Below are 25,963 nucleotides of genomic sequence, written 5' to 3'. Positions count from 1 at the left end.
CCAATCGCTGAGCGCGGTGCTGCCTGGACGGCCAATCGGGAGAGGGGAGGGGCGGGACAGCTGCCCGCGGCGGGGCCGGTGAGCTGTCACGGCCGGGGACCTTCTGCCATTTCCAGCCCCGCGCGGGGACGCACAGGCCCCTCTGGCGGGCCCAGCGGCACCGGCCGGCCCGCCCCGCGGTGTCAGCGCCCCGGGCCGCCGCCTCACGCTGCTCCGGAGACAGCGCACGTGGCAGACCGCTCCTTAACGCCGCCCGCGCGGGACCGTGGAGCGGCGCGGCCCGGAGACTACGAGTCCCGTCAGGCATCGCGGCCGGGCCCAGGCCGCGGGCGGGGCCGGGCGGTTCGGGCGGGAGATTCGGCGGCCGCTTTGTGGTCGGTGCGATGGGGAAACTGCCGGGGGGATGGCGTGGAGGGGCTGCGGGGCAGAGCCAGGGAGTTAATGGGGCTGTGAGAGGGGTTCTGATGGACGAGTGAGGAGCTACTACCTTGGCAGAGCAGCTCTGGGAGCGGTGTTTGTGGGTCTGGGAGCACGGAGGGGCAACTGGAGCGGCTGAGGGGAGCTGTGGGGAAGGGTCGGGGGGTACTGGAGTGACAAAACGGGGCTGGGGCTTGTAGGCTGGATGTGGGTGGCACCCGGTGGAGGAACGGGGCGGGGTGGGGGCTTGTGGGGTGAACTGGGGGCACTGGGGTGGCTGAACGGGGATGAGGGCTTGTGAGTCAGACGTGGGGATTACTCCTGTGGCAAAGCAAGGCTAAGGGGTGTGGGGCAGGTCTGAAGCAGTGGGATGGGACTGGGGTGCACTGGAACTGCTGAGAGGTTGTGGGTTTAGGCTGGGAGCTGCTGAATAGTGCCAGAGCTGGAAGATGCCTGAGCCTCACAGACGTGTCCTCTTTCCCCAACAGGTACCGGAGGAATCTCAAGGGAATCTTCATGCTTCGACTCTAGAGGATCCCAAATGGCTCCAGTTAAAATCAGCTACGTGGTGTCCTTCTCCTCACAGGTGCTTAGGGGTTTCCTCCAGGGGAACTGGTTGGGGGGTTCCCCCGGAGCTGTTAGGTTCTCTAAAGAGGTGGGTGGAGATGTGATAGAGTGCAGCACGAGCTCTGTTAGGCGGAAGGACAGGAATTCTTGGCGATTCCCAAAGGGGAGTGTTGTTCCTGTGCCTTACCAGGGAATTCCGTTTTTCCCCTGTGCCGAGTGAGCTGGAGGGGAAGGCATTCAGGGAGGGAGCTGGTGCACGACATCCTGTCCCTGCTGCATGTGCAGGACCCCAAGTACCCGGCGGAGAACCTGCTGAGTGAGGACAGTGTCCGGCCCTGGCTTGGCTGCCCCCAGGATCGCCGCAGGCAGCTGAGTGTGGAGCTGCAGCTGGAGAGAGCCAGTCCCATTGGCTATGTGGACATCGGTATATCCCCATTCCTGTGCAGGAGGCAGGGCTGTGCCCCCAGTGGGGTCAGCAGCTCCAAACCTCTTGTGCTTCCCACTGTTCCCCAGGGAACTATGGCTGCGCCTTTCTGCAGATCGAGGTGGGACGTTCCTCGTGGCCACGTGACCAGCCCTACCTCACCTTGGTGCCCACTGTCACACTGATGACACCAGAAGACTCAAAGCTGGGACAGAATTGCTGTGGGGTCCGGATGTTTAAGGAAGGTAAAGATCTATCCAAAGGAAAAAGGCACAGGGAAGTGCTGTGAACCTGCTTGTGGGACAGGGCTGGCAAAGGGGCAGGATGGGGAGCAGTGGTAGGATACAGCTGGTGGGGGGTGGGTGGGCAGAAAGACACAGGTAGACTCCGGTCATGGTTGTCCTCAGGAGAGACATACCAGCTCTGTTGCCCTGCCCCTGCATTTCTTGTGCCTTAATCTTCCAGTTGTCACTGTTTCCAGGGTGTTACAGTGACAGGGTGACAAGCAGAAGTGGGAGTGGTGCTGGGACAGTGGTCCCTGCTGCTCCCCCTCCACCCCAGCTGCTCTCCCCCACAGCAGACTTCCCGGTGCTGGCGGTGGGGCAGAAGTGGGACCGCCTGCGCCTCACCTGCAGCCAGCCCTTCAGTCCACGCAGCCTTTTCGGGCTCTCCTTCATCCGCCTGCGCACACCACCTGAGCAGGAGCCTGAACCGCCGCTCCCAGGCCTGGTGGGTGCTTCTCACACCTCTGTGTGCTCTGCTCCGTGGGGAGGCTGTGGGGATGGGGTGGCTCCTCCACGGGTGCCACTTGTGCCCCAGGGTGAGCACAGGAGGATGCTCCTTGGGCTGAACCAGGCACTGTGCCAGGATAGTGGGCAGAAGGTACCTGCTTGATTGCCTGGGGCATCTCCGCTTCCAGCAGGAGGAGGCCGAGCCCTCAGCCAGCCCCTGGTGCTCCAGCCCTGACTTCCATCAGACTTTTTTTCCCAAACCGTGCTTGTAAGTAGCCTGATCTGATCTATCCCATCCCTCTCCCTGCACGGTAGGGCCTGAAGCCCCCTGAGGTGCTGCTTAGGAGCCCAGAGCCCTGGCTCCCCGCATCTGTCCCCTCCTGCGAGGCTGACACTCCCTGTCCTCAGGAGACCCAGGGAGGAGGACCAGCTGCGGAGCCGCCTGTGGCAGCTGGAAGGGGGTGCTTGGAGCCCAGCTTGCCTCAGTCGTCCAGCCCAGATGGTGCTGTTGGCAGTGCAGAGCCGGGCACTGAGGCCCAGAGCCGGCACAAGCGCCCTGGGGGATGACCCAGAGCTGCTGACCAAGGACCTGGGAGGAGGTCCCCTGGTGCCAGGTGGGTGAGCCTGTAAAACTGTGCCCTGGGCTGCATCCCCAGAAGTGTGGGCAGCAGGGCACAAGGTGGGGGTTCTGCCCCTCTCCTCTGCCTCTGCAGTGCTGCCTCCAGCTTTGGGGCCCCCAACATCAGGACATGGAGTTTCTGGAATGAGTCCAGAGGGAGGCAGAGAGATGCTCTGAGGTCTGGAGCACCTGTTATGGAGACACGCTGAGTGAGCTGGGGGTATTCAAACTGTAGAAAAGGCTTTGAGGGGCACTGAGAGCCCCTCCCAGTGCCTAAAGGGACTCTAAAGAGCTGGAGAGGGACTTTGGATAAGAACCTGGAATGACAGGAAAAGGAGAAATGGCTTCCCACTGACAGAGGGCAGAGTTAGATGGGATATTGGGAAGAGATTCTTCTCTGAGGGTGGTGAGGCCCTGGCACAGGTTGTCCAAAGACGTTGTGGCTGCCCCATCCCTACAAATGTTCAAGACCAGGTTGGATATGGGGCTTGGCTAGTGGAAGGGTGCTCCTGCCCATGGCAGGGGGTTGGAAAATGATGAGCTTTAAGGTCTCTTCCAAACCATTCCATGTCTCCATGGTTTCTGCCCACCCTGCTGTTTTCTAGGCTCTGCACTGGACAGCCCTATAGCCCCACCAAGCACCTGCAGGCAGCAAGACAGGCACCATGATCCCAGCTCTGCTGGCAGGTAAACCCTCGGGTCACTGACTTCTTCCTGCCCTCACCCTGATGATTTACCAGTCCCAGAGAGCTCCAGGTGCAGCCCTTCACTCCTTTGGGCTGGCAGAATGTGGCACAGGGTGCCCATAGCAGATGACCCCTCTGCAGGGCTTCAGCTGCTGCCCCAAGGGTGCCCAGGGTCAAAGGAAGAACCGAAGCTCATGGCCCCCAAGAGAGACAAGCCAGGAAGAGGTACAGGGGACAAGCCAGCAGTGACAGGGAGACAGGTGTCTGCCCCATCTGCTCAGGTGAGTGCTTGGAAGGGGTGTCTTCTGGTGGCAAGGAAACACCAAGAGGCAAATGGGGATAGCAGTGGCGGTTCCGTAGCTGGGACACCAGCCTGGTGACAGACAGTGGAAGGTCAGCACACTATCCCACTGTATCTCTGCCATAAGAACACTCTGGGAGGGTGTCAGCCCAGACCCCATGTCATCCCAATACCACTGAGCCTGTGACAACGACATCACCTCCCCTTTCCACAGGCCGTTTCCTCCTGGATGTACTCCCCACGCACGCCTCCCACTGCGGGGAAGAAGAGCCCACTGCAGCCTGGTCTTCCTTGTCCCCTGACACCTGGGTGTCCTGCCCCATTTGCCAGCTGCCTTTTGGCATGGCAGAGGTGGAGCAGCATGCCAGCACCTGTGGTGAGACACTGTCCTCTGCCCACCGCCGGCAGTGACAGCGGAGCCAGAGACAAACCGTGTGTCACCACTCCCCGGTGGCTGAAGCTGCAGTGCTGGGCCCAGCTGTGGCACAGCAAGGAGCAAGGGGCAGAGATGCAGCAGCCCCAGGACATCTGTGGCAAGGCTGGGGTGGGGGGGGGATGGAGAAGGTGCTTTCTGCCCCTTGGCTGGGTTGGGGGGGGCTTGAGGGGCCTGAAACACTGTAATGTCAGGAATTGCTGCTGGAGAAGAATAAATTAAAGGAGAGGAAGAGGGAAGAGAGAGAAATGTGTTGTGACTGCCCAGTGCCACAGCGGGTTTCCTGGGTGAGCATCCTGCCTTGGGACACTCAGTGAAGGTGGTGAGGACAATGAGGGGACAAAGAGGAGGTGGCACTTTTCTTCCCCTCAAGCTGCACTTGGGGTTTCTAGCACATGTGGCCCTGCAGAGGACGAAGCAAGGACCCCTGCAGCAGGAGAAAAATACAATTTATTTACAAGTAGAAACATTTTAAAATGTTGCTTCAGCTTCCCTGGGAGCAGCTGGAGGGCAGGGGCAGACAAGGGATTCCCACACACAGGGAGGTGGGGGGTGGCCAAGGGACGCTATGTCTCACCTCTGTCACTGGGACTGCAGGATGTCCCTGAGGAGGGCTCAGACCCTCCAACCCCGGTCTGGTGCCAGCCCCTGCACCCACAGGTGTCTCCAGCCCTCATCTCCTGTCATCCCCTTACCTTGGGTCCCAGAAGGGTTTAGGGTGACAATGGGTGCAGAAAGGGCATGGGTGCCCTGCCGTGCTCAGGGCAGCCCCATGGTTGTCAGTGGGACGTGCAGGGCAGCGTCACATGGGTGTCCCCATCTGTCTCCCCTTGGTGCTGCTGGGCCCTGGGGATGTGCTCGCAGCACTTTGGGGACAGGGAGAGGGTGAGGGTGAGGGCAGAGCCGGCAACGCAGGGACTGGGGAAACCTCAGAATTTTGTCTCTTTGAGTGATCAGCGACTGGCCTGGAAGGGATAAAGTAGAGAGGGGGACATTAGTGACCATGAGCATGAGCAGGGCCCTGGCCATGCTGGGACCTGCTGCTGCCATGACATGAGCTCAGGGCAGGGGCTGGGGCCACTGAGGCGAGCATGAGCTCAGAAGCCCACCTAGGGGGATGGGCAGTGCCTACCTTGCCCTTGGGGGACTTGGCGGTGGCGATGCGGGGTGAGCGGCGGGTGCTGCCTCTGGGGGAGTTCTTGGGAGTGCTCTTCCGGGCAGCTGCCCGGCGCAGGAGGCGGTTTCCCAGCTTCTTGGGGGTGTTGAGGATGCTGAACGCCATCGACTGGCGCCTCTGAGCCTGCAGAGAAGAAAGCAGGACCATGAGCTCAGGACAGGACAGGGGGGTCCCTCCTGATTCCTGTTTTCCCTCTAGAGCTCACCTGCTTGGCAGGGGTTGGCTGCTTGCTCTGTCGGCTGACCTGGGAGACACGCTGCTCACTGCGGTCCTGGGTGGTCTGGGGCCGTGGGAAGCAGCTGGTTGGCTTCTTGGACTGGAAAAGAGTGGACCAGCTGAGACTATCACCTGGGGGTCACCCTGCTAGGGAGCTGGCAGCAATGAAGGAACCAAGGGGCTGCATAGAGGAGACAGGTTTAGGGCAGCGGCACACATGGGAAGGCAGAAGGCTCAGCCCTGGAGTGGCCTTGGGAGCATCTGGAGTACTGGACACAGCACTGGATGCTGGGGACAGTGGGCACTGGGAACCAGGATCACTGGGAACATCTGGAGCACTGGGAGCATTTGGAGCACTGGGCAACAGGAGTAAGTGGAAGCACCGAGAGCATAGGAGCACTGGGGTGCCACCCCAGAACTGCAGCAGGCCCCTCAAAACCTGGACAACACCTGCAGCTGTCCCCAGCCCTGTGTCCCCTGGTCCCCAGCAGGGTCCTGTGGTGGGGGGCTGGGGTGGGCTCACCTGGGGGGTGTTAGGGTCCTGGTGGCTCTCGTCTGAGAGGCGCTTCCTCTGCTGCCGGGTGGTGATGCCACCGGCCCAAGTGGGGCCCAGGGTGCTGCGCCGGGTGCCCACCCCGCTGCTGGTGGCGATGATCTGTGAGGGCTGCATGCTGGCACGTCGCAGTGTCTCCTTAGGGTCCCCCATCTTCATCTCCTCATCCGTGATGGTTCCCAAGGAGGTGGAGGGCTGGGGAGGGGGTTTGGGAATGTTGCTGATGGGCACTGTCCATCACTGGATGCCCCCCAAACTCCACTTCTGGCAAAGGGGCCACCAACCCTCCATGTCCCTTACCCTGCTCTCCAGGGGGTAGCAGGTCTTCAGGTGTGGGGGGCAGGCCTGGTTCCGCCGTTGCAGCTCTGCAATGCGGTTCCAGTCATCCAGCTGCTCCGGCTCGTCCTGGCATGTGCCCAGGTAGATGCTGTTCCGGCCTAAATCCAAAGCAGGGAAAGCTGAGAGGGGGGATCCCAGGCAAGAAGTGACCCCCCCGCACAAGTCAGGACAGAATGCCACAGCCCGCAGCCCAGGCGGCCACCCTGCCCACACACACCGAGGCTGGAGCTGCTGGTCCCCTGCAAGCGCAAGGATCTGCGAGTGACTGGCCGGTACCCAGGGAGGCCCAGCAGCACTGAATTGCCAGGGGTCTCCTCTGGGGAGGAGGTTTCCAGCTTGACAAGAGCTTCCTGGGAAGGGAAGCTGGCGACGGAGCGGGTGGAGGCAGCTGAGCGCAGCCGTCTCTTGGCAGGGGAAGTGTTCAGGGACTGAGCTGATGGCATGCTGTAGAAGGAAAGGTTGACACTGTGCAGTTCCTCAGACTTGGCCTGTTTCTGGAAGAGAAAATCCAGAGATCAGGGAATCACAGATGGGTTTAGTGTGGAAGTTAGACCTTAGAGCTCATGTGGTTCCATCCCCCTGCCATGGGCATAGATGCCTTCCACTATTCCAGGTTGCTCCAAGTCCCATCTAACCTGACCTTGAATACTTCCAGGGATGGGGCAGCCACAGCTTCTCTGGGCAACTTGTGCCAGGGCCTGCTCACCCCCATAGGGAAGAATGTCTTCCCAATATCCAATCTAACCTGGCCCTCTGTCAGTGTGAAGACATTCCCCCTAGTCCTGTTACTCTCAGCCCTCGTCCAAAATCCCTCTTCATCTCTCTTGGAGCCCCTTTACAAACTGGAGTGGATTCTAAGGTCTCCCTGTCCCCAGAGCCTTTTCTTCTCCAGGCTGAACACCCTCAGCTCACTCAGCCTGTCTCCGTAACAGAGGTGTTCTAGCCCTCCAAACATCTCCACAGCCTACTCTGAACTCGCTTCAACAGCTCCACGTCCTCGTGATGCTGAGACCCCAGAGCTGGAGGCAGCACTGCAAGTGGGGTCTCACCAGAGCAGAGCAGAGGGGCAGAATCCCCACCTCACGCTGCTGCTCATGCTGCTGGGGATCAGGCCAGGAAAAGCTGGATTTCAGGCTGCCGGTGTATGTTGTCAGGTCATGTCCAGCTTTTCATTCCCTAGCACTCTGAGTCCCTCTGCAGTGCTGCTCCCCATCCCTCCATTCCCCACCCTGTAATGGGCCCCTCTGCTCACGTTTGTCATGGTGATGTTGATGGTGGTGCGGCGCCGGGCTGAGCGGGTCTTGCACCCGGAGTCGAGTGAGAGGTTGCTCAAGGAGTCAGCGCTGGTCTCCAGCTGGGACCGTCTCTCACTGGGAATGGGGGTAAAGTAGAGGCTCTCCAGGGACTCCACCTCCCGGGGCAACCGCTGGGACACCAGCGACTCTTCCCTGTCCAGTGGCACTGCCGAGACTTCTGACTGCGAGCTGCCACCCTTCCTGTAGAGACAGGAGACAAGGGTAGCACCAACAGGCTTACCAAACCACCGGGGAACAGCGAGGAAGAGGACAGCAGGCTTTTTGTAGTTCTGGCAGCTGGATGGGCTGGCACCTGGTAGAGTTGAGCGGCTCATCAAGGCTATCAGTGCTCTGGTCTGCCAAGTTCTGGTGGCAAGTCTCCTGGTCCTTTGGCGTGGCGGTCATCACCTGGAATTTGCTGAGCTCCCGTAGCTGCTGTTCAGCAAACTCCACCTGGACAAGAAGCACGGAGGGATGGATGGACCCTCCAAGCGAGCTGGTGGTGGAGGAGGGTGAAACCCCACTGCATCGTGCCTACCTGAGCCTCCAGGCTGCGGACCTGGCTAGTAAGGTTCCTGCAGCTCAGCTCTGACTCCTTGGCCTGCAGGATGCTCTGCTGCAGCTCCTTGGCCAGTCTGTCTGACTCGCTCCGGAGCTCTGTGTTCTCCTTCCGCAGCTGTTCCATGGCCTTCAGCTTCTCTGCCAGGTCCTGGTTCTGCTGCTTCTTGGCATCATAGTAAGTTTTTGCCTTCTCCATCTAGGATGTCAAAGACAGGAATCTTGTCAAGCTCCCTGGTGGTGCCTGGGACAGCGAGGCTGTGCAAGCCCCAACGTACCTGCCCTTTGTAGTGCTCGGCCGCCTGCTCCTTCTGGGCAAGCTGCACCTGCAGCTCTGCCACCTTCTCCTGCTGACGGGTGGCCACTGCCTGCAGCTCCCCTTCCAGTGCCTGCAGGGCAGGAAGAGACTGGTTCAGACGCACCCCACACTGTGGGTGAGCCCCTTGGACAGCACCGACAGCTCCAGGGGTGCCCAAGAGCTCAGCAGCCAGATTTTTCGTTCCTGCTTACCTTAACTCTCTGCTGCTGGGTCAAGGTGGCCTTCTCATGTTGAGTCAGCTTTTTGTTCAGCTCCTCCACCTGGAAGAACATGGCTTGGTTAGATCAGCTTCAGGCACAAAACTCCAACAACCTTTCCATGGAGGAACACATTCCTTCTCTCTGGCCAAATCCAGGGTAGGAAGAGATTTCCTGCCCTAGGGGGACTGTTCAGCAGCACCCACTGCCAACATGCCGAGACATGACAAAGTGACAGTTACTCCATGTTAGTCCTTACAGGGAGGAGGTTGGCACTGCCCAAACCTAAGGAGCAACTGCATGCTCGAAGTGAAGCCTCTGTCAGTGCCCAGTGCCCTGGTGCCAGTGAAGTGTCCTGGCTCTGCAGCAGCCACCTCTGCTGCCAACTGTTTGCTGTCAGGCGCCAAACCTCCAGCCACAAAACTCAAGGGGAGCCCATGCCTGGTCTGGGGAAGAAGAATCTCACCTCCAGGGGTTTGAGAGGGGAGAGCCAGCAGTTATGGATGTGACACTATGGAAGTGCCAATTACTAAGGAACCCATCTAGGCTGCCAGCCACAGCAGGAGCCCCTCTGGCATGGACAGGAGGCTTCTAAGCCCTCTACCTGGGCACCTGCAACCTGGAGTCTCACAGGTTATCCAGCACTCTCAGCACAGGTAGATGGTTGCTGTTAGTTCTGGCCTGGCCATGCTCCCCCTGCTCCAGGGGATGCTTGGGGAGACCTCAGCACTCTGGACACAGTCACCAAGCCTCTGTATTATTTCCCAAGTGCTAACTCCCACCACAGCCAATATTGATGCTTCTGGAATGCCTCCCACCTCTGGCCACATCTGGACCATGCTATCCAGGAGCACAGCTATTCCATCAACTGGGCAAGAAGCTGAACCTCAGTTAAAGAGAGGGGGGGGGGGGCAAAGGGATGTGCAGAAGGAATGGGCTTTCCCAGCTGTCTCTAAATCCCCTTTGTCTGAGGACAAGGTATCACAGGAATAACAGTCTTGCGTAGAGGAGCCCTGGATGCCCTTGGCAGCCACTGACTGCGTGTGCTGCCATGGGGTGCATGAGAAGCTGTGCCAAGTCGCAGGCACCACCATGAGCGGGTGGCAGGTTGGGACCCCAGTTCTTACTTCCCAGGGGTGTAGAGACCTGGAGCCAAGTGCCCCACTGCAAACAGTTCACAAGAGGAGACAGTGGCTCCAGTGAGAAGCAGCAGCAAGGAAGGCTGTGCATTGCCACCATTTAAGCAGACAGCACTTGGTGTGTGTTACCTGCTTAGCTTGGTCTTTCCGAAATACCTCCAGCTGTTCCACCTGTGGGTGCAAAAGGAAGAGGTGAGCACACAGCTGGCACAGACCAGGCTGCTTTTCATAGAATCACAGAATTGTTTAAGTTGGAAAATCCCTCTGAGACGATTAATCAAGTCCAAGCATGCCTCCAGCACTGCCAAGGCCACCACCAAACCATGACCCAAATGCCCTATCTCTAACATCTGTTATCTGGTATGGGGACTTCACCACTGCCCTGGGTAGCCTGTGCTACAGCTGGACAACCCTTTCAAAGAGGGAATTTTTCCTAATATCCAAACTACCCTTCCCTGACACAACTTGAGGCCATTTCCTCTTGTCCTGTCACTTGTCATCTGGGCTTGTCATCTGGGAGTAGAGCCCAACCCCCACCTGGCTACATCCTCCTTTCAGAGATTTGCATAGAGTGAAAAGGTCTTCCCTGAGCCTACTTTTCTCCAGGCTGAGTCCTCCCAGCTCCCTCAGCCACTCCTCATCAGACTTGTGCTCCAAACTCTTCCATAGCTCCACTGCTCTTTCTGGAAACGCTCCAGCACCTCAGCATGACAGTCCCTTTCATGCCTGGGAGCTCGTCCCAGCCCCTCAGTCCCCACACTGAGCAGGACATGGATTCAGGGGTGTGCAGAAGACTGAACACACTCCCTTTCAGGAGGGCCCCCTCACCCAGAACTCACCTGACAGGAGCAGAACCCCTACCTGAGCTGTCAGTCTCTGCCTCTCCTCCAGCAGCTTTTTCCTCTCCTCCAGCAGCTTCTTCCTCTCTTCCAGTGCTGCAGCTTTGCTGCTCTCATACTCTTTACTCATCTTCTCCAGCTTCTGCGCTGCCTCCTCAGCCTCCCTCCTGCTGACAGTCACCAGCTCCTCGGATGCTGCTCGCACCTGCTCCAGCTCCTGCACATGCCGCTCCCTGGCCTGGCCCAGTTCTGCCTCAAGCTGCTGCTGCCCCTGGCTCCAGCTCTCACTGAGCCCGTGGTTCTCCTCAGCCAGACGAGCATTGGCCTGTTGCAGCCCCACCAGCTGTGCGGCCACCTTTGCTGCCTCACCCTGCAGCTGCTGAATGGCCCGATCCTGTTCTGCTGACCGCTCCCGCAATGACAGCACCTCAGCCGCCTCCTGCCTGGCCTGCGCCAGCTCAGCTTGCAGCGTGGCCATGGCTTTCATCCTCTGCTCCAGGTCCTGGTGGTGCTGGCTTTCCAGGGAGGCACGCTCGGCCTGGAGCTGCTGGCAAAGGTGCTTCAGTGCCGGAAGCTCCCCAGCCAGTGCCTGGGTGCTGTCAAGCTCTTGCTGCAGGGCAGCCAGGAGCTGCTCTTTCTGCTGGCACTTGTCCTGATAGACCTTCGCCTCCTGCCGCAGCTCATCCTCCCGCTCACTCTGGCAATGGCGGTCCCTCTTCAAGGCCTCAATGGTCATCCGCTGCTTCTCCATCTCCTCCTGGCAACGCTGCACCTCCACCTTCATCAGTGAGCACCTCTCGGCTGCACGGGAGGCAGCAGTGGCCATCTCTGTCTGCAGTACCCGCAGCCTTTCCTCCACCTTCTTGCTTTTCTCCGACTCAGCCAGGATCAGACGTTTCAGCTCCTTGCTCTCCCCCTCCTTCTCCGTCACCTGCCGATGGAGGATGGAGACCTCATGCTCCAGGCTGCCAATCAGGCTGTTCTTCCTCTCCATCTCCTGAATGCACTGGGACACTTGCTCCTTCCAGCTCTCCTTTTCCTGCACAGCAGCGCGGAGGGACACTAGCTCCTTCTCTGCATTCCGCAGATGCTCCATGGTGCCTTCCAGCTCCTTGGATTTGAGCTTCTCCTGGGAGAGCTGCTGGGAGACCCCCTCCAGTGCCTCGGCAGCTTTACGGGCATCTGCCTCCAGCCCGGCCACGCGCTGGGCTGCAGTCTGCTCTGCCACAGCCATCTTCTCCTGCAAGGAGGAGACCTCAGCCCTCAGCTTCTGCTCCTCACTCTCCTTCTCCTTCAGCCATGCCTGGGTGCTGGACAGGTCAGCATGGAGGGTGGCCAGCCGCTCCTGTTGCTCCGCAGCCAGGCGCTCTGCCTGGGCCTCCAGTGCAGCCACCTTCTCCTGCTCAGCCTGCAGCTGCTGGCAGACCTGGCCGTGCTCCTGGCTCAGCACCCGGATCTCCTCCTCCAGCCGCGTGCGTTCTTCTCTGTCCTCCCCTCGGGCAGCAGGAGAGGCTCCTATCGGCTTCTCACGGCTCTGCTGGTGCACAGCCAGCTGCTCAATCTGCTCCTGCGGAGCCTGCTCCCGGCTCTGGACCAGCTGCTGCCTCTCTGCCTCCAGCTCGGCAATCCTGGCCAAGTTGCCCTCCAAGCAGTCGGCTGCCCGCCTCTTCTCATCCTCCAGGATGCCCTCAGTGTTCCGCAGGGATTCCTCAAGGAAGAGCAGCTGCTCCTGCAGACGGCTGTTTTCCCGGGCCAGCTTCTCTCTCTCAGCCAGCTTCTGCTGGCTCTCCTTTAGCCTGCCCTCCAGCTCCCGCAGCTGTGCTTTCAGCACCTCTGCTGCCACTCCCTGCTGCTGCTGGGCACTCAGCTCCAGGACCTGGGCTTCCAGCTCACCAACCTTGCAGCTCAGTGCAGCCTTCTCCTCAGCCAAAGTGGCCTGGCTGGCACCCATGGCCTGCAGCTGGCTGCTCAGGGATGTGTTGGCTTCCCGCAGCTGCTGGAGCTGCTGTAGGGCAGAGTCCCTTTCCTGCAGGGTCTGCTTGTGCTGGACACTGAGGGCAGCCAGCTGTGCAGCCTGCCTCTCAGCATCCTGTGCCTGCAGGTCCTGCTCCAGCCTCTCTTGGGCCCGATGGCTCTCAGAGAGGGAATTCTGGAGGCTGGTGACAAGGCTGCCCAGCTGTTGCTTCTCCTCCTCAAAGCGGCCACGTTCGGACTGCAGGGCTGCCTCCTGCAGCTGCTTCTCCTCCTCCAGCCGCAGGACCGTGGCCTGGAGCTCTGCTCCTTTGGCAGTGAGGCTGGACACTTCCTGCTTCAGCTCCTCCAGCTGACAGAGAGAAGGGGAGAACAAAACATTCACCCTCCCCAGGTGTTACTGAAGCTGCAGCCAACATGCTCACCAGAGACCCATGTGCTGTATCCCAGTGGGAGCTGCCCATTGCCTGCTTTCCATCCCAGCACCCCAGTGCACCCCAGCACACCTTGTTTTCTCCTTAGCTTCATGCCACTATGCTCCCTTGGACCAAAGACCTTTTCTCACCACGCAGGAGCTGCTCCCTTCACAACAAAGCCATGCTATGGGGAGACTAGGGGAGCCAGTAAGTCCCTTGGAGCAGTATTTGCAAATTCAGCCCAAAAGGGGCTCCTCTCAAGTGCTAAGCTGCACAAGCCCCATCCAATAGCAGAGAGCAGCCAGCTCTGCCCCACATGGCTTTGCCATGCATCCCCAGCATCCACTGCTCTCTCCAGCTGGAGGAGCTTATCATTCAAGCCCTCACTGTGAAGAGCCCCAGTGTACCTTCAGAACGTCCCCCATGACTTCCCCCTTCTGGACACTGCACTCCTCCAGCTTGGCCAGCTGGTCTTCCAGCAGAGAAATTTTTCCCTGGAGAATCTCGATTTTCTCTTCCAAGGATTTCTGGGGACAGAGACACGGGACTGAGCACAACGCAAGGCAGGACAGCCAAGTGAGGAAAGGCACAGTGACCTAGCTGTTACCAACACCATGCTTTTCCTGCAGCTTTGTCTCTCCCCACTGCAAGGACAGCACTCTCTCCCACCACAGGGAACCCTTCCCAGAAACAAGGAGAAGCTTCCCACAGGAGCTGGCAGTTAAACAGCTTCTCCCCACGTGCTGGCAGGGACAGGCAAGAGGCTTCTAGCCACTCCACCCTTCCTGCAGTTGTCACACGTCCCCCAGCTGGAGTAGGCAGGGTGGTGCTGCAGCACCCACCGCTCCCAGGACCCCCTCACCTTGTCCTGTAGGGCAGCATGCAGCTCCTTCTCCAGCTGTCCCTGCTTTTCCTGTGACTGTGCCAGGGCAGCATTGTGCTCCTCTGAGAGCTCATTCAGGGCTTCCTGCAGCTGGACCATGTGGCTGGCAATCTCCCGCAGCTGCCAAGCAAAATTCCCTTCGTTTCAGAGGAGGGTTAGAGTGTGCCCTCACTGCCCAGCACTCTGCCCACTCCCCAGCATACATGGGCACCTCAGGTCCCAGGTGCTCACCACATGCAGGAAGTTCCACCCAGTCCCCACTCCCCCACCACAGACTTCCCCTTTGAATCAGAAACCAAAGCCCGAAGCAGGCTTGATCACTGGGTCAAAGGTCACATAAGCCAGTGGCAGAATCATAAACATCCCGGCATCCAGCACTGCCATCACATCCTTCCCCTGGATCCCACCACAACTGACTGGGCTGTGGGGACAAGGAGAGGACACAGTGCCTCACACCTTGAAGGAAAGATCACCATTCTCTTCAGAAAGCTGGTTGATTTTTCGGTCCATCTGGGCCTTTTCAGTCTTGAGGTCCTGGCACTGTCTGAAGGCCTCATGCAGGCGCCCCACCAGGCTGAGGGAAAGGAGATGGTTAAAGCAGGTGAGGGCATCACCAAGGATTGGTGCTGCTGGATATTGCTATGAAAACTAAACGTTCCAAGGAATCTCTGTGCCCTGCTGTGTCTCCACCAGTCAACTCAGTTTTAAAACTGAGTCTCAACACATAAAAAAGCAGAGATAAGCCATGTTTGTGCTTTGCAGAAGGCCAGCCACTCCAAACTGAGGGCAGAGGCAGCTGTGGGGGCTCCAGCCACCTCCCCTGCAAAGTGAAGTAAACGAGGAAAGGACAGAAAGACACGGTACTTCCACCACAGGTTGCACAGCCTTCCTGAGTAAACACAGTGCTGCACAGGGACAGCAAAAACCAGGATGCAGTCTGGGAGGTGATTTCAAGCATGTGAAATACCAGTTCATAGGATTGAACTGGAGAGCTGAGAAAGGGGCTGGGGTCAGGAGTTCTAGGATCACCCTGACAGCTTTCAGTGGTGCAGAGGTTATCCCAGGGCAGGCAAGACCCATATGAGCAGCACAGCCTTTTCCCACAACAGGGACAGCTGTTCCCATGCAGGGTTTGGTAAGAGTGGGCTGTTAGAACAGACTACGTGGTTTGGGACTGGCTCCCTGTCTGCTGTGATAAAAATGGGCTGCAGGACGTAACTGCCCCGAGAGTGAGGCCCAGTGTGACAGCTGGCACAACCAGGTTCTGGGCTGATCTCCAGCCGTGCTGGCAGCAGGGCAAGAGGGGCATTCTGCTACTTGGGCACTGGCACAGGTTGTCCAGAGAAGCTGTGGCTGCCCCATCCCTAGAAGCGTTCAAGGACAGGTTGGATGAGGCTTGGAGCAACGTGCGCTGGTGGAAGGTGCCCCTGTCCATGGCAGGGGGGTGCAAATGAATGAGCTTTCATGTCCCTTCCAACCCAAACCCTTTCTTGATTGTCTGGTTTCTTCTCCCCAGGGCGTGGCTGCAGAGAGTAAGAAGGCAGCTTGCCTTCTACTGTTTCTTGTGCTACTAGGGAAGAGACAGACAACATGAAGTCTGGGGATGTGTAAGTGATAAAGTCCAGCCTAACAGGAGGGAGCAGATGTTCCTGGAGGATTACCTCTCATTCTTTTCCCTCAGCTCCTCAATTTCTTTGGGCTCCAGTTGGTCTGCAGCTTGACTCTCATTGACCTTAGCCAAGCGATCAATTCGCTGCTGCATCATGGTGATCTGAGCCTCTGAGGAAGCAGGGGGAGAAAGGGCCTGTTACCAACTTTTTATACCACCTGAAGCACCCCCAACAGCATTTCAGCACAGAAACTCTTTGCAGCAGGAGACAAAAGAGCGAGGCTGCCAGTGCTGCTGCTCAGCAGAGCAGGTATTGCTTCAGTTGTGGCTTTTGTTGCCCAGGATATATAAAGGAACACAAGAGGGAGGAAGGAACCTGGAATCTCACTGGGGCCTGGAAGGATGGACTGTGCATCAGCAGCGTTGTGGTGGGGTCAAAATCGAAAGTCAGAGAAATGAGGGGAGGTCTCAGACCCACAGACCCCTCCCCACACACCAGGACGTCCCATTAAGCAACTGACCCTTCTCAATGATGAGCTTGCGATTCTCCGCCAGCTCCACTTCCAGCCCATCCCGGTTCTCCCTCTCGAAAGCCAGCTGCTTCTTCAGCCGTCGCAGCTGGAACTGGGGGGTCTGCATGATGTCCCCCATGGGCGAAGATGGAGGGCTGGGCAGCATGCTGCAGAGAGGCACAGCACAGAGCTCGGTCACCTAGAGCCAGCGCAGGGCACAGGCCCTTCCCATGCAACCACACCTGCTCTGGTCCCCCCAGCTCAGGGGCAGGTTCACAGCAGTATTTTTATGCCACGTCACCTGAGCAGAAAGGCCATCCTCCTTCACTTGACTGCACTAATGTCAACCCATAAGTGCTGGGTGAAAACCACCACCAGCATGCCCAGGTGGCCAAGAACATCCTGGCTTCTGTCACCCACTGCATGATCCAGCAGGGTTAGGGCAGTGACCATCCTTCTGTGCTTGGCACTGGTGAAGCACCTTGAATCCTGGGTTAGGTTTTGAGCCTCTCATGACAAGAAAGATATTGAGGTGCTGGAGGGTATCCAGAGAAGGGCAATGGAGCTGGGGAAGGGTCTGGAGCACAAGCTTGATGAAGAGCAGCTGAGGGAGCTGGGGGAGGCTCAGTCTGGAGAAAAAGAGGCTCAAGGGGACTTTGTCACTCTACAAATCTCCGACAGGAGGGTGTAGCTATGTAGGGGTTGGTTTCTTCTTCCAGGTAACAAGTGACAGCACAAGAGAAAACAGCCTCAGATTGTGGCAGGGGAGGTTTACTTCAATATTTAGGAAAATTTCTTCATATAAAGGGTTGTTCAGCCCTGGCACAGCTGCCCAGAGCCGTGGTGGAATCCCCATCCCTGGAGGGATTTAAAAAGCATGTGGATGTGGCACTTGGGGCATGGTTTCCGGATGGCCTTGGCAGTGCTGGGGAACAGACTCGAATGTCTCAGAGGGCTTTCCCAACCTTAATGATTCTGTGATTCTAAAAGGAGACAATTAGAACCCGAGCTCATCCCTCCATTATGCCTGAGCAAAGTGCAGCAGGACAGCACCATGGCAGAATGGGGTATTCTGTTGTGTCAGGGTGCAGCCTGACTACACCTTCAGGTCCCAGAAACTGCCCTATCCGTTCCCCACCCTTTCCTCGCTCCCTCCAGAAGCCAAGAGGTGGAGGACGTACTTGTTGGTGCTGGGGAAGGAGGCAATCTTCTGCAGCTCCAGGAAACGCACCTCTCGCTTGTGCGGGAGGGAGAGAGGCGGGGAATGCTCCTCAAAGCTGCTGCTGGACGTGCCCGACGATGATGGCAGTGCTGGAAATATAAAGGAAGCAGGCTGTGATCTTTAATACCTGAGTGGCCAAGCAGCTGAAATCCCAAGGACACATCCAGCAGGGATGGAGCAGCCCAGCTGAGGAAGCCGTAAATCTTCCCTGGGTCCCCATTCCACCTGCTTCACAGTCATGTCCCAGCACTCTGCTCCCAAGAGGCTGTGGGTATGCCACCTGCTTTGCTCCTCCAGGGAAAGGCTGGTGTACTGCCAAGCAGGAAGTGCCCAGCAGGTCTAAGGCAGCCCTACTCTTAAAGAATAATTCACAGGGGACCATTTTGCATGTGAGGGTATCTGGATGGTGGTGCCCCCTTTATGCAGGGCAGCTACAGCAGCACAACAGGGCAAAAATCCCAATGTTTTTTTACTCTATAAAAGGGTGATTCCTGACAGCTGGGTCCTGTCACTGTGGGAGCTGTACAGGAAGATGCCAGCACTGGAGTATCTGCAAGGTTACACCCTGGTTCTGACCCACTCCAAGCTGCCACTTGGGCATCACCAGAGCAGACACCTGTTGCTCATAAAATGTCAGTGTGCCAGGTGCCAGCAAGGAATAAAACACACCATGCCCACCCCACAAGCACAAGGCTTGGCCTGTGAGTGCCATAGCACTGGCTGCCAGGGCCCAGCACTCACCTTTCCTCAGTAGAAATGGCTCCAGGTTCTCATTCAGGCTTTCTTCATTATCCAGCACAAATTTGAGGATCGATGCCAGCTCAACCTGTGTCAGAGGAGCCACAGGGTCAGCAGCTCTGCTGCAGTTCACAGACAACAACCACAGCAGTCTTGGGGCAGCAGGCAGCCCCCTTGCCTACACATGCTGGTGCCCACACTTGGTGCCACAAGCTTTTGATAGCCCAAAACCACTGGTGAGCTCTGTGGCACCCACTTCACACTGTCTTTCAGGGGGACTCAGAACAGGAGGGCAGGTATCAGAGCACTCCCTGAAAGTCACCACTGCTTCCCACTGCACCCCAAGGGAGGGAACCTCAAACGGATTACCTGGGTCTTGTAGTCAAACTCATTCCAGTCCCCAGGGCTCTTGCAGCTCATGGAGGTGTGATACAGGAGCAGCACAGACACCTGAGCAAGGCAGGAAAAGTGTCACTGACCTCAGGCCAGTCATCATCACATTGCTTCCAGCTAGGACTAAAGCATACCACGCAGTTACCTTGGCCAGAGCCAACTCCTCTCCATCCAGGAGCTTCTGTGCAGAGACCAGGTTCTCTGAAGCAAATTTGAGCCTGCAGTGCTCTGCAATGTGAAGCAGGATTCCCAATCATGCAGGATTCTTGGTTATGCAGGCACCACTGGGCATGCTGTCTGCCCATGGCACATGGCCATCCTCCCAGGTGACACTCATGGGCAGGGGGAGCACTGTGATGCATCCTCAAGGAGAAGGGGCCTGGGGTGGGCTGGGCTCAGGAACCCAGATCCCAGTGCTCAGCCTCGACCCTCGACCATTAACTCTAATTGGCTTTTACCGCCCTCTGTGGAACTCTGGCCTAAATCCCAGTCTCCCCTCCTTGGCATCTCTCCATCAGCAGAGAGACCTGCCTCTGCAGGGTGGGATACAAGGTGGGTTATATCCTCCAGGAAAGGCTGAGTGTAAGTGTGAGATACTTCCAATTTTCCCTCCCAGGATTCCTGCTCAGGTAATGGTTTTCCAGTGGGATTTGAACAGCTTGAGGCCAGGTACACAGATAGGAAAACTGCCCCAAAGCAGCATCCCCAGAGCAGCCATTGGCACCCTGCCCTTCATACCCAGGACCTCCTTTGCACTGAACCCAGCCTCTGCAAAGGATTTTCATCTGAAGGTTCCCATCAGGAAGTTTCCTCCCCACAGGCTGCTGCAGGAAAGCTGCTGGTGCCTTGCAAAGCTGCTGATGCAGTGGGGGGTCACTGGGGAGGGGGAAGCTGCAGACAGCAGGCCAGACCCCTGCAGGAGTCAGAGGCACCAAGCAGGGACAGTCACTTTACCCAGCGCCAGCTCTTACTCTGTAGGAAGCCACGGATGAAGGAGATCCTCTCCGGCAGCGGCTGCTCCAGCACAGACTCTCCCTCCTTGCTCCTGTGGCTGTAAGAGTGCAGGGGTTGTGTTAACTTCCCCGAGGGACTAAACCAAGGGTGAGTTCAGTGCAACAGGGTTTGCCGAGCACGGGGCTGGCTTTGGGGCGTTGCAGCCCACTCTGCCCTCCGCCCCCGCGCCGGGCCGCCGTGCCGCGCTCGGGAGCCCCGACAAACATGGCTGCGCTGGGTGAGCAGCCGGAGCTGGGCAGCTGGGCCCCCCCCGCACCGCTTCCTCCTCTGCCTGCCAGCCCCGGCATCGGCATCCGGTGCGGCCACCGGCGGCTGGTGGCAGCCCCACCAGCCGGGAGGCACCGCGCGGGCCAGGAGGCACGCATGGAGCAGAGGCTTTTTCTTGCTGGATTTAGGGGAGGGTGAAGCTTCTCCTTGCTCTTATTTGAGACTACACTCTTCCTCAGCAGCTACCAGCTCATAGAATATTGAAGGGACCCACGAGGATCATTGAATCCAATTCCAGTACAGAAACATGGTGCCCAAAATTCACACTAACCATGGTTGAGCAGCACTGCTTTGGTACTGCTGCTTACTCGCAGGGTGCCAGAACAGGGACCTGGGCTAGGAAAGGAGCTGCCATGAGGATGTGCTCCTCCTCAGATTTCCTAGCCCCTTCTCTGGTGCCACCGGGAGCTCCCCAGCTCAGGCAGCTGCCGTGGTGGCTGCCCTGCTGCCACCGCAGTTATCAAGCTCTGGCCAGGCCTGTTTAGTGAGCACACACCACTGGTGATTCCGGCTAATCCAAGTTCTAGCACAGACCCAGGAGATTAACCAGGTCCAACTAAATATATCCGTGGTGGAGGCAGCTCCTTCCTCCCCACCCACCACAGGCAGATCCCTGCTCCAAGTAGGCTCTCGTTACCCTGTGCAGGAGGTAATTATAGCAGACAGGCTCCCAATGAGCCTCCCACCTTAAGCGTTTCAAAGCAATGCATGGAAGCCTCACGTCCTCTCAGCTGGCTTTGCCAGCTCCTTAAACACCAAGCTTGGTCCCGCCCAATGCCCACTATGGCCTGTTGGTTTTAGTTGCCCCCGCTCCCAGGCAATGAACGGAATTCCTGAGGGAAGCATTCCCCCCACCCCTTCTGGCTACCTCAGGTCCCAGGGCAGAGCAAACAGGTTCCATCCTGCCTGCACCATACTCAGCAGCAGCCTTACATCCACAGAGAACAGGAGTACTTTGTGGAGCAGGAACTGTCATTTTTATGCTGTTTTCCAGATACAAGAACTCCTCAGCATCCCAAGGCTGCAACCCAGTAAAACTTGTTGAGCTGTTCCTTCACCCGAGCAGCATCAGTGGAAATGAATTATCTCCCTGTGCCACTGGCAGCACTGCTCAGGTCTTTCTTTGATGCCAAGAACAAGCCCAGATGTCACTGCCAGATGTGATAACAAGCCTCAAATGACAGAAACTCTGACCCAAATCCTCCCTGGGCAGCTCGGCAGGGCCCAATAACTGCCCAGGTTTCTGCAGGCAGACCCCAGCTGTGCAGTGGCACAAAGGAGACAGATCCCAGCATCCCATATGCCAGAGGTGGAATAAATACCCCAGGACTCCTATTCCCAACCTTGCCCAAGGAGAGACTCCCTCTGCTCCTGGAGGCCAAGGCCATAGCTCTGAGAGGCAGCACAGCACCATCTGGGTGGTTTGGTACAGCTCGCTGTACTCACATTTTCTGGATAATCCTGATGAAGACACTACAGTCCTGGAGCTGGGACAGATCATTGAGGGGATCAGGACAAACCTTTGTGCTGTTCACCTAGAAACAGGGTGAGATGGTCAGAAGGCAGAAGCTGACACCACACCATGCTGTGCCAAGTACCACCTCCCAGTCCTGGCAGGGGACAGCAAAACAGGTCTGAGTGTGAAAGCAAATCCAGCCCTTCCAACCACTCCAGTCCTGCACAAGGAACAGATGAATGTGATCCCCATGGCTCTACAGCTGGGCAGGCCAGCACAGGTCTCATTTATCACACTGCTCTGGAGCACCACTGCTACACAGACAGGCTGAGAAAGCTTGGGGTGTTCACTTAGAGAAGGCTCCAGGGAAACCTTAGAGCCCCTTCCAGAGCCCAAAGGGGCTCCAAGAGAGCTGGAGAGGGACTTTGAACAAGGGCCTGGAGTGACAGCACAAGGGGGAACTGCTTCCCACTGACAGAGGGCAGGGTCAGATGGGATTTGGGGGAGAAATTCTTCCCTGTGGGAGTGGTGAGGCCCTGGCACAGGTTGCCCAGAGAGGCTGTGGTTGCCCCATCCCTGGAAGTGTTCAAGGACAGGGCTTGGAGCAACCTGGGCTACTGGAAGGTTTCCCTGCCCATAGTAGCCGACTGGAAGGAGATGGTCTTTAAAGTCCTTTCCAACACAAACCATTTTGTGATTCCTTGCTAGGGCACAGCATTGCTTTGCAAGGCAGATCCAACAACCTCCCTGCAGTCCAGCTGCTGCCTGCTCCAGGCTCAGCTCTGGCTCCCAGGCAGTTTCCATGACCAGACCAAGCCATTCTAGCATTTCTGGTTATTCAACAGGAAGGGAGAGCAAGGCTTCTCCTGCAAACACCCACCTGCCCAGGAACAGTAGGGACAGACTGGGCTGCTCCAGCCACAATCCCTCCTGTGACTGCCCCACCATCCTGGCCCAGAGGAGCCACCAGTGCAGCACGTCCCACCCATGGAGCAAACTACGGTAGAGGAGAGGGAGACTTACCCAAGCAAGGAGAGCCGCAGCTCTCGAGCTGTGGAGAGACATCTTGGCCAGCCTGCCAGGTCACTGCCCAGACCTAAATACACCAGCAAAGGCAGGAGGAAGAGGGAAGAAAGGTAAAGAATAGTAATTACATTACTGTATGACTTATACCCAGCACCAGGAATTCATGACTGTCAAGGGAGGATCTGCAGCTGAGCCTGGCCAGCTGTGGGGGAGCAGCCAGCATCCTCCCACTTTCCCACAGGCACAAGTGGGGAGAAGCACTGCCAAGCAGCAGCCTGCAGGTCAAGATCCTGACAAGGGGGCAACAGAAAACCGCTGCTCAGGCCCCTCATCCTCAAGCCATGCCTCCTTCCCTCCCCCTCACCCCCACACACAACTAACATTTCTTTTAAAAGAAACTAGAATTCCTAGTGAGCTCCTGGCACAGAGGCTGTAAGCTTGACAGCACTTGCTGCCCACCCAGGAACAGTATTCTCCCTGCTGTTGGTCACAGCTGAGCACCAGCATCTCTGCTGGAACCACCAGCATCCCAGGAAAAATTACCACACTCCAGAAAACACAAGCAGCAGTTTTTAGAGTGATAGTGTGGTCTAAGGCACCAAAATCCAGCCCTGTCCACCTGGAAGGGACTGAGCTCCCACTGTGACACTGCCCACAACTGCTCTGGTTTCCTCCCAGCTGTGTGGCCACCCAATCGCCAGCTGGCCTAGGAACCAGGACTCTCTTGCCCCAGCAGCCACCACTCCAGCTGCTGAGATCTTCAGAGGCCAGTAGGCTGCCCTTTGCCCCCGGCTCGGACACCACCACTGGGGCTGGAAGCTGCTGGCAAAGGTCATCTGGCCCCAAATAAGCCCAGGAAAGCTGTGGCCAAGCTGTTGGAGCACTGCCAGCTTCCCTTCTGGCTGCTGCCAGTGACAGGAAAAAAACCTGCTGGGGACACAGGGAGCTCCGTGAGCATCGCTGCACTGGGTGGGAGCAGGGACAACCTGCCCTGCCGTCCCCAGGATACGGGATCGCTGCCAGGTCCCCTTTACAGTGACCTTTGCCACCACATTGCCTGTTGCCAGTGCCACCCTCATAATCTTCCTAGGAAAGGAACTTCTGGGAGCTAAAGTCACCCAGCTGGGGAGGGAGCTCCTTGCCCAGTACTGCAGCCAGACACCCTACTGTGATGGGCCTGGGTCTGCCGCCACTCCTGGGAGTGCCCAGCACAAGCACGGCCATGGAGCTCCCACGGCTGTCAGCCGGGCTGGGAAGCACGGGATCCTCCAGGCCAAGCCCTCCCTCCAATTTGTCTGAAAAACAGCTCCTTGCCCCACGGCTGGGCCCCTCGGCACGTACTGTCTGTCCGTCCAGGGGCACAGTCAGGACCACAACCCCCAGAAATCCACCCGAGGGCAGCAGGCAAAGCGCACGTGCAGCCCTGGATGCAGCTCCCGCCGGAGGGCCGCGCTCTGCCAGCGCCGAGCTGGGTTTTACTGGAGCCAGTTTACAGACACACTGGTGCCTGGCGTGAGGTCTGGCCGGGCACAGCTGCTCGCTCCTGCCGCGGTCACTGCCCTGCTCGTCACCGGGGGCACGGGCCACCCTGAGCACGGAAACAACGCCATGCCCTGTGTGAGGACGCGCCACTCGTGATGGCGGGCGGGACGCGGCGTGGGGCGCTCGGGCGGCCCCGCACGGGGCGGTGCGGCCGCATTGTCCTCTCCCGGTTCCCCCCGCGCCGCTCTGGGCACAACACGGCGTTACGCAAGCCCGCGCTCCGGAGCTCCCGCCGAGCGCGCCTGCCCGGGGTCCGCCTCCCCGGGGTCCCGCTGCCCCACGCCGGGGGGTCCGCCTACCCCACACTGGGGTCCCGCTGCCCCACGCCGGGCGGTCCAGCTGCCCCGGGCCGGGGGGTGCGGCTGCCCCGGGCCGGGGGGTGCGGCTGCCCCACCCTGGGGTCCTGCTGCCCCACACAGGGGGATCCGACTGCCCCACACAGGGGGATCCGGCTGCCCCACACAGGGGGATCCGGCTGCCCCACGCCGGGGTTCGGCTGCCCCACACAGGGGGATCCGGCTGCCCCACGCCGAGGGGTCCGGCTGCCCCGGGCCGGGGGATCTGGCTGCCCCACGCTGGGGAGGTCCGGCTGCCCCAGGGAGCACCCAGAGCCCGACCAGGCGGGGGAAGCCACCCACGGCACCCCCGCGCAGAGACGGGCCCGGAGCCGGCGCGGGAGGCGGCGGCGGGGGCAGGACAGCCCCAGACCCGCGCCTGGGTGTTGTGGAGCCCGACCGGGCCCGGGGACCCCAACCCGGACTCCGCACGGCACCAGGGCGGGAGCCGCACGCAGCGGAGAGGCGGCGGAGCGGGCAGACGGCGAGCAGAGCTTCGCCTCCCCCGCCTCCCTCCCCCTCCTCCTCGCCAGCCCCGTGGAAAACAAAACAAGGAAGAGGGATAAAGTCTTTGTTGGGGCCTTACCGAGGGCGCGCGGCCGCCGTCGGCGCGCTGGGGTTAATCCGCCATGAGCGCTGGCAGCCGGGCAGGGCCGCGGAGCCGCAGCCAGCGGCCACGCACAAAAGAAAAGTTGTTGGGCTTCTCCTCGGCGGGGCTGGCAGGCGGCGGCTCCCCTTCCTGGCCCGGGGCCACCCCACGTCACCGCGCCGGGGCCGCGCTCGTTAAAGGCGCACGGCACAGAAAGCTCCGGCGCCCCGGAGCGGCCGCGGGACGCGCTCGCTGCCGGCCCCCTGCCCGGGCCCTGCGGCACAGAGAGCCGGGCGGGCCGCCACAGACCCGCTCCCGGCCCCAGAGCAGCTCACAGAAAGCCGGAGCTCGGCAGGGAATGGCCGCCGGTGGTACCTGTGCCGCTCACCGGGCTGCAGTCCCATCCCACCTGTCCCCTGAACGATCGCCCCGGGTACACAAGCACCCCCCAGCCACGGCTGCAGCGGGAACCGGGCCCTCGGGTCTGCAGCTGGAGCTGGCAGGGGCCGAGCGAGGAAGGGACGCTCAGCCCTCGCTGCCGGCCCGGAGCCCCGCGGGAGCCATCCCCGCGGCCTGAGGAAGGCCCTGAGCGGGCCGTGGCTGCGCCGGGCACGGCCCAGGCGGTGGACAGGGAGAGAGGTTTTCACACCGGCACTGGGGACGGCACAGGAACCCGCGGCGGCCGCCAAATGCCGCTGGCCAAGGATCCGTCCTGCTCTGCCAAGAGCCGGGAAACGAGGGGACACAAGCCCGAGGCCCCACGCTCCGTCCGGGTCCCGCCGTCCTTAGTGGGGCCCGCTGGGCTCGGCCGGACCCGCAGGCTGTGCCAGCGGCGGGAAAAGCGCGACCCCGGTGGTTCGGTTCGGGGGGCAGGCACAGCCCCCTCCCTGTGGCACGGCCGAGGGAACCACCGCGGACCGCCCCGCTCCCCGCCCTCACCTCAGCGCCCCCCGTACCGTGGCCGTGTCCGCCGCCAGAGCCGGGCCAGGGGCCCGGGCCCGGGTCGCCCCTGTTCTCACGCAGCGCTCGGCCCCGCGCGCCCCACTGGCCGCCGCCGGGACGGGGCGCGTCACGTGGGTGGGCGGGCCGGGGGGACAGCGGGGACAGGGACACGCGTGGGAGCACGGGCTCCGCGGAACACGTGGGACAGCACAAGCGAGAGGAGTCCTGGGGTGAGTGG

General features: G+C 59.5%; 2 protein-coding genes across 7 annotated transcripts; one reads left to right on the top strand and one right to left on the bottom strand.

The window, feature by feature from the left end:
• The first annotated feature begins 86 nt into the window (after nt 1–86).
• On the top strand, nt 87–4,510 carry XNDC1N (XRCC1 N-terminal domain containing 1, N-terminal like). Of its 5 annotated transcripts, none has more exons than XM_071573441.1 (10): nt 87–374; nt 906–1,003; nt 1,270–1,408; nt 1,498–1,653; nt 1,989–2,137; nt 2,328–2,407; nt 2,548–2,753; nt 3,364–3,445; nt 3,586–3,725; nt 3,960–4,510. In XM_071573441.1, the coding sequence occupies exons 2-10, from the start codon at nt 959–961 to the stop codon at nt 4,154–4,156; spliced, it is 1,194 nt and encodes a 397-aa protein (XP_071429542.1). In that variant the 5' UTR covers nt 87–374; nt 906–958; the 3' UTR covers nt 4,157–4,510. The 5 variants fall into 5 exon arrangements, with proteins under 5 accessions (XP_071429542.1, XP_071429533.1, XP_071429513.1 ...); XM_071573432.1 differs by having other exon boundaries at nt 1,986–2,137; nt 2,331–2,407; XM_071573412.1 differs by having other exon boundaries at nt 1,986–2,137.
• Nucleotides 4,511–4,610: 100 nt separating this feature from the next.
• Nucleotides 4,611–25,850, bottom strand: NUMA1 (nuclear mitotic apparatus protein 1). 2 transcript variants are annotated; one of them, XM_071565332.1, is made up of 26 exons: nt 25,740–25,850; nt 22,315–22,387; nt 21,282–21,370; nt 19,526–19,605; nt 18,700–18,782; nt 18,531–18,611; nt 18,165–18,249; nt 17,383–17,512; nt 16,211–16,368; nt 15,742–15,859; nt 14,537–14,654; nt 14,060–14,200; nt 13,605–13,724; nt 10,833–13,133; nt 10,101–10,142; nt 8,827–8,895; nt 8,595–8,705; nt 8,297–8,515; nt 8,072–8,211; nt 7,716–7,959; nt 6,681–6,957; nt 6,425–6,561; nt 6,095–6,319; nt 5,561–5,671; nt 5,311–5,478; nt 4,611–5,143 (listed from the first exon to the last, which is right to left on the bottom strand). In XM_071565332.1, the coding sequence occupies exons 2-26, from the start codon at nt 22,354–22,356 to the stop codon at nt 5,132–5,134; spliced, it is 5,301 nt and encodes a 1,766-aa protein (XP_071421433.1). In that variant the 5' UTR covers nt 22,357–22,387; nt 25,740–25,850; the 3' UTR covers nt 4,611–5,131. The 2 variants fall into 2 exon arrangements, with proteins under 2 accessions (XP_071421433.1, XP_071421442.1); XM_071565341.1 differs by lacking the exon at nt 25,740–25,850 and adding an exon at nt 24,781–24,938.
• Nucleotides 25,851–25,963: the final 113 nt, after the last annotated feature.

Source organism: Pithys albifrons, chromosome 1 (assembly GCF_047495875.1).
Source record: "Pithys albifrons albifrons isolate INPA30051 chromosome 1, PitAlb_v1, whole genome shotgun sequence".
In the NCBI taxonomy this organism is placed as follows: domain Eukaryota; kingdom Metazoa; phylum Chordata; class Aves; order Passeriformes; family Thamnophilidae; genus Pithys; species Pithys albifrons.
This window is presented reverse-complemented; position numbering and strand designations above follow the sequence as displayed.